Source organism: Octopus bimaculoides, chromosome 8, assembly GCF_001194135.2.
Source record: "Octopus bimaculoides isolate UCB-OBI-ISO-001 chromosome 8, ASM119413v2, whole genome shotgun sequence".
NCBI lineage: Eukaryota > Metazoa > Mollusca > Cephalopoda > Octopoda > Octopodidae > Octopus > Octopus bimaculoides.
In genome coordinates, this window is record NC_068988.1 from 84,920,559 (window position 1) to 84,926,771 (window position 6,213).

General features: G+C 37.6%; 1 protein-coding gene across 1 annotated transcript in view; it reads right to left on the reverse strand.

Annotated features, from left to right (window-relative positions):
• The window catches only part of LOC106868781 (hillarin), a 124,774-nt gene that overhangs the window by 3,873 nt on the left and 114,688 nt on the right, over nucleotides 1–6,213 (reverse strand). The window contains exons 8-9 of the mRNA XM_014914199.2: nucleotides 4,346–4,489; nucleotides 2,120–2,275 (exon numbers count right to left, since the gene is read on the reverse strand). Of these exons, the coding sequence (XP_014769685.1) occupies nucleotides 2,120–2,275; nucleotides 4,346–4,489 (300 nt within the window). The remainder of the gene's footprint in view (nucleotides 1–2,119; nucleotides 2,276–4,345; nucleotides 4,490–6,213) is intronic.

Below are 6,213 nucleotides of genomic sequence, written 5' to 3' on the forward strand. Positions count from 1 at the left end.
ATATATACTTACACACACACACATATATATATATATATATATATATATATATATTCCACAATGTAACCTCGTGGATATCGTTGGCGATTTTTTCTTCCTCCGTCTTCCCTTCTTTGGACTTTCCTATGTTTCCAACGAAGAGCTCCGCTCGAAACGTCAAATTCTCTTTCCTTCCTTTCCCGAGCGTCCAGTAACACAATCTGTATCACGTCCTCGTGTTGTTGTTCTTTTTGTTGTTGTTTTTTTGTTGTTTTTCTTTTTTGAACCTATATATATACCAAACTGTGTAAATCTGGTCCTGTGCTTATCCTTATCAATAGGATAATATGACAGTTTGAAATAGATTTTTATCCCACAATATTGAGATCATTGCTCGATGAAGTGATTGAGTTCACAAGAACATATGTTAATATTGATCACATAAACCTTGACTTTATAATGCATAGTGAGGGCTCGGCATAGATTAAAAATTCCAATACAGATGGATCGTTTGATATGTATCAGTGGGATCTCATAACAGTTCAGACATCTGTGGCCGTTGTGGGCATTAGGGGGTGCGGTTAGGTTAAGAATATAGTTTGCTAAAGGGTGTTATATGATATTTAATGTCAGCAACCCAGGTGAGATAGGGGTCTGCTAGACTGGTTCTATGGTGGGCTAGAGTGGGGCATAGGTGATATTTTATTATACTAGGCTTAGAGAAGTGGGTATCTGGGAGAGGACTGAAGATAAAATAAGGAAAAAGAATAAAGAAAGCAAAAGGTTAAAGTGAAGAAATATAAATGCATAAATAATGCCAATTGGGCATAGGGTCAGGGTTTAGGATTCGCTAGCTAAGGCTAAAGAACAGAGGGAGGAGGGCAGAGAAATACAGAATTTAGGGGTATTCTGTGGATATAGTTTGGGAGAAGGCAATCAAATGATATGCTGTGTTAAGGAATTGTAGTATTATACATTTTATCTGGTAGAGTGGAAAGATGTAGGGTGTCGTTTTAGATACGATTATGTTATATGGGATAGTGGAGACTGCTTGTAATATTAGGGCATGTTTGCCTGGAGAGGAAATATCTAGTAGTAATAGTAGAGTACAACTTATCATTAAGGAGTTCAAAGGAAGAGGGGTATTATATAATAAACTACACCTACTACTGAGTTAGAGGAAATACCAGATTGGGTATCAAAGAAAGCCAGCAGTAGGAAGTAGTCTAATGATTAACAATTTGGAATGCTACATAATATCATTGATATTATTTAATTAGATATTATTTAATCAGGTAATGCAACTCTTGACAATAATCACAGGTAAGAGGTTTGGATAGTGTGTTCCATGTATTATTTAACATGCACAGTACAAATAACTGTATCTTGGTATAAGGATTACTTACTTAGTGTAATTGGAAAAGAACTGGCTAGGGTGTGCAGATTGCTACTTCTAGGTTAAATACCTTTGCTATTGCTCATGCATAATACTGGGTATACTAACCCAGTTAGTTCCTTCAATATAGCATACCATGCTTTTTATGTGGCACCATCACCAGTGCTTTTTACATGGCACTATCACCAGTGCTTTTTATAGTAGAAGACACCTGCCCAAGGTGCCACAAGTGGAACCCACTGTACAGAAGATGGGAGTGATTAGGGTGAAGCTAGAAAGAGATAAAATTAATGGTGATAAGGTGTCAGGGGTGGACCTTCAAGATACAAGGTGAGTAGGGGTCACAAGAGTGTATGGAAGAGTGAGTGATGGTTAGAGATAGAGAATGATTGAAGAGGTGAATATCATGAAAAACAAGAACAAGTGTTCAATACTTTTTTAAAAATTACAAAAAACAAATCCTGAAAATCTTTTGATTTTTGTTATGATTGATTGCTAAGGTTTTAATATAAATAATATTTAACATTATAAGCCCAATTGGTGAGAGAAAAAGATGAAATAAAGGTTATTGGCAGGTTTGACATGTCTATTAATTAGAAAAGGAATAACAGTTGTTTACTTGGAATCACAGCTGATTGGCAACTGATACATGGCTGTTTGAATCTTGTAAGATGGCCTGTTACTCTTGTTCCATCTCAAACTGGTGTTTATTGTACCAAATATAATCTCAGCTATGAATCTTACCTCGCACCCCAGTTACACTGAACCAATCGCCAGTCTCCATCAATGTAAATAGCATTCCATGTATTTTGGAAGTTTTCTGGAAGGATCTTCATACCTGGCTCATAGCCAACACTTTTGGAATGGCCCTTGATTTCAACACACTGCAGCCCAGCATAACTGAAATAAGACAGACAGACGTATGAAGGAAAGTCAACAGAATGTTTTATAATAGAATGTCAGTTATCTTTTTCTTTTTTACATGTGAGAGAGAGAAGTGTGTGTGAGGGGGATGGGTTCTTGATCAATTTATTCAGATCCAGTAATTTACAACCAATCGTTTTATTGATAACTCCTAGTGTGACTGCAAGAGAAGGTAATCATGGTTCATTGAACTATTTTCAATCACTGATTGGCAATTATCTTAATGATCATTTCCACTGTAACTACAAGAGGGGATGCATGTAGTTCATTCAGGGACCAGATGGCAGTCTTAATCTGGGTAATGGATTACGTCTTAAGGAGAAAAAACCCCACCAAAGGGGTGCTTGGAAATAAATTGTTCCAAACACATAAAGTAACTGGTGTTGCTGTTGCTGTTACTGCTACTGCTGCTGCCATCATCACACCCTTGCTTTCCTCACACCACTACTATTAATACTACCCCACCACCACCATTTTGAGGATACCTTCCTCTCTCTCTCTCTCTCTCTCTTTCTCCCTATCTCTCCCTCCCATCAGTTTCAGCTATGTAAAGAGTCAAGGACACTGCTTACCCTCTAGACTAAAAGATAAAAAAAAGACAAAGACTGGAGCAATGTGAAATGAAGAATCTTGCTGAAGGACACAACATACTACCATTTTCCTGTAACAAAAACCTATGATCTTATAATTGTAAGTTTATCACCATAACCACAACCACCATCTGCTTTTCAAACGTGTCAAGGTCACACGGTACATGTGTAACATGCCATGAGTGTGTAGTGGTAAGTCTTATAAATCAAAAAGGTTGTAGATCTCTCTAAATCATCACAAGGTGGCGTGCTTATATCTAGATCAAGTCAACCCAGTGAAACCCATTCTTGCCTAAGCTATTTTATTTTGTGTTTCAGTCTAAGGAAGAAGGGTAGGACCAGCCCCATGACTTTCTGCAAACCCTCTGTTACTGGTTGGCAGAAAGGGAGGAATAAATCATACCTTAAGAGTAACTTACAGATTAGAAATCAGCTCTAAATGCTTTTAATACAGTGGACTCTGCTGAAGATATCCAAGGACCAGATTGTGATGTTAATTTGGGTAATGGATTAGGTCTTGTTTTGTTTTAATTGCTGGGTCTGAAGAAAAGTGATTAGTAGAGGGTCTGAGGCTGGACACCACAAGGTGATGAAGAGGAAGAGAGCTGAGTGGGATAGGAATACCAGAGTGGTTGGTGGTATGAACTCAGCCAGTTCTAATGAGAGAGACCATTATAGCAGCAGTAAAACAGTCAGAGAAAGGAGACCATGTACCTGTGGGTCAAAGGTTAGAGTTTGGCCATGAATTACTTTATGACTATCAGTCAGGTCGTCCTTTTGTGAATATCTGCAAACCAAGAATAGGTTCAGCCCAGTCAAACAAGCTTTGGCATATTTTCAATTTATCCAGTTTTACCAACAAGGCTAAGCTCATCTAAGGCTCTTGTAGAGGACACCTGTTCAAGATACTACACATTGGGATCAAAACCAGAACCACAGAAGTGAAAAGTGAACCCCTCAACTACATAGCCATACCCATACCACAAGAGCAATTGAATTCTACTGTAAGCTAACAAAACAGAAATCAACTTTACAATTCTGCTGCCTCTGTTGACAATAACATGTTATTCTGAAGCTGCAGTAATTGTTTACAGCTAGGTAGACTGGGCTATTTGTGAGTTAACTGTTGTGACCACTAACACAGTACAATGTCAGTGACAAAATATTGACTTTTGGCCTCCACTACCCAATCCATTCAATGCCATTAGGGCCATCTTTCTAATAATGTACTCCTAACATTTTAAAGAGTCAATGTTACTAGTTACAGTCACATGTTAAAACTTTTGATTCAAAATCAAAAGCTGATGTAAGTTGATAACACAAGATGAAATTATAAGACAAAGTCATAAGTGAATGTCATAAGTCAAAAAGTCATATGTTAATGTCATAAGTTTAGGTAAAAAATCAAAGTAAAAAATCAATATGTTGGATAGTTTTTTTTCCCTTATTACTTTACCTGCACAATCTCATAAAAAGTACATGGTAGGTTTCAGTGCCATATTTAATTCCTCTCAGAATTCCTAGTGGTGTGTCATTGTCTACAATATCATCAAACTGCATCACATTCAGGTCCATAACTGTTATCCATCGGTAGATTGCTCTAGACAAATAACAGGAAACAATTATCATGATAAGTTTTCTGTCCTTCAATAGTTACACACACACACACACACACACACACACATTTATTTATATACACACACATACATGTATCTTTGAATAATAACAAAAATCATTGACATTTTGAATGCATTTAATATATATGTTATTCTGCAGATATTCATTCTCTTTAGTCACTACAAGTGAAATACCTTGATGTCGTTATTAATCAAATGTTATGTGACTTATGTTTATAACAATCTAGCCTTCCCTACTAGGATATGGTTATAATGCAACATTTATGGAGGAGTGAAATGTTGATCTAAATACTGAATCAGAAATATCTGGTAAAGTATACTGCATCAGAGCATGCTACTACATATATATATAAATATGTACACACATGTAAATATTTAGTCAATAGTTGTTAGCCCAGCCAAATATATTCTGTTTTGTTTATGGCTCAAGGACTTCAAGTACTTTATTATAAGTTTCCAGACATATCACCCTCTAGAGTAAATATATAAAAATCTACATATAAATCTATATCTATCAATCTGACTGTCTGTATGGATGTGTGTGTATATATATATATATATATATTACAGCCTGGCTGCTTTCCAGTTCCCCGTCAAACTGGCCTGTACATGCCAGCCTGAAAAGTGAACACTGAATGATATACACACACACACACACATATATATATATACATACATATAAATAAAGTTAGATAAGGCTGGCTTATGGGATTACCCTGGGTTTCACATCTATAGAGCATTTAGCTTTAAGGCATATCATCAGATCCCAAAACCTGTTGGCTTTAAGGCCTCCCTAGCGAGTGGCCTCTCTAGAATATGGAGGAGGAAAGGACCTCGCTACTCAATGTCAACAACAGGAGATTGTCTCCTTTCGGTTAGCATGCAAGGCAAACATTCTAAAGGACTACCTCAACCCAGGGAACATCCTTAATTCCAGAATAGAGGTCTTCGGAAATTCCTGCTGGTCTATTGAAACCCACAAGATAACAGGGTCACTGGCAATCGATAGACAAAAGGAGACAATCCTCTGTTGTTGACATTGAGTAGCAAGGTCCTTTTCTCCTCCAAAATCTAGAGAGGCCACTTGCTAGAGAAGACTTAAGCCAACAGGTTTTGGAATCTGATGATACACCGTAAAGCTAATCGCTTTAAGGATATGAAACCCAGGGTAATCCCATAAACCAGCCTTATCTAACTTTATTTATGTTATATACTGCTCTATAACTTAGAGTGGGCTTCTTTTTCGGATTTATGCTTTGCTGACTAGGACTTTTGAGTGAGATCGTTGCCAGTGCCCCTGGACTGGCTCTTGTGCGGGTGGCACGTAAAATACACCATTTTGAGCGTGGCCGTTGCCAGTACCGCCTGACTGGCCTTCGTGCCGGTGGCACGTAAAAGCACCCACTACACTCTCTGAGTGGTTGGTGTTAGGAAGGGCATCCAGCTGTAGAAAATCTGCCAAATCAGATTGGAGCCTGGTGTAGCCATCTGGTTTCATCAGTCCTCAGTCAAATCGTCCAAACCCATGCTAGCATAGAAGGCGGACGTTAAATGACGATGATGATGATGATGATGATATATATATATACACACACACACACACACACACGTGTGTGTGTATGTATGTATATATATGAACAGGTTGAAACGTGTTGTACCTAATAAAGTATTTTTCTCATTCCATCTA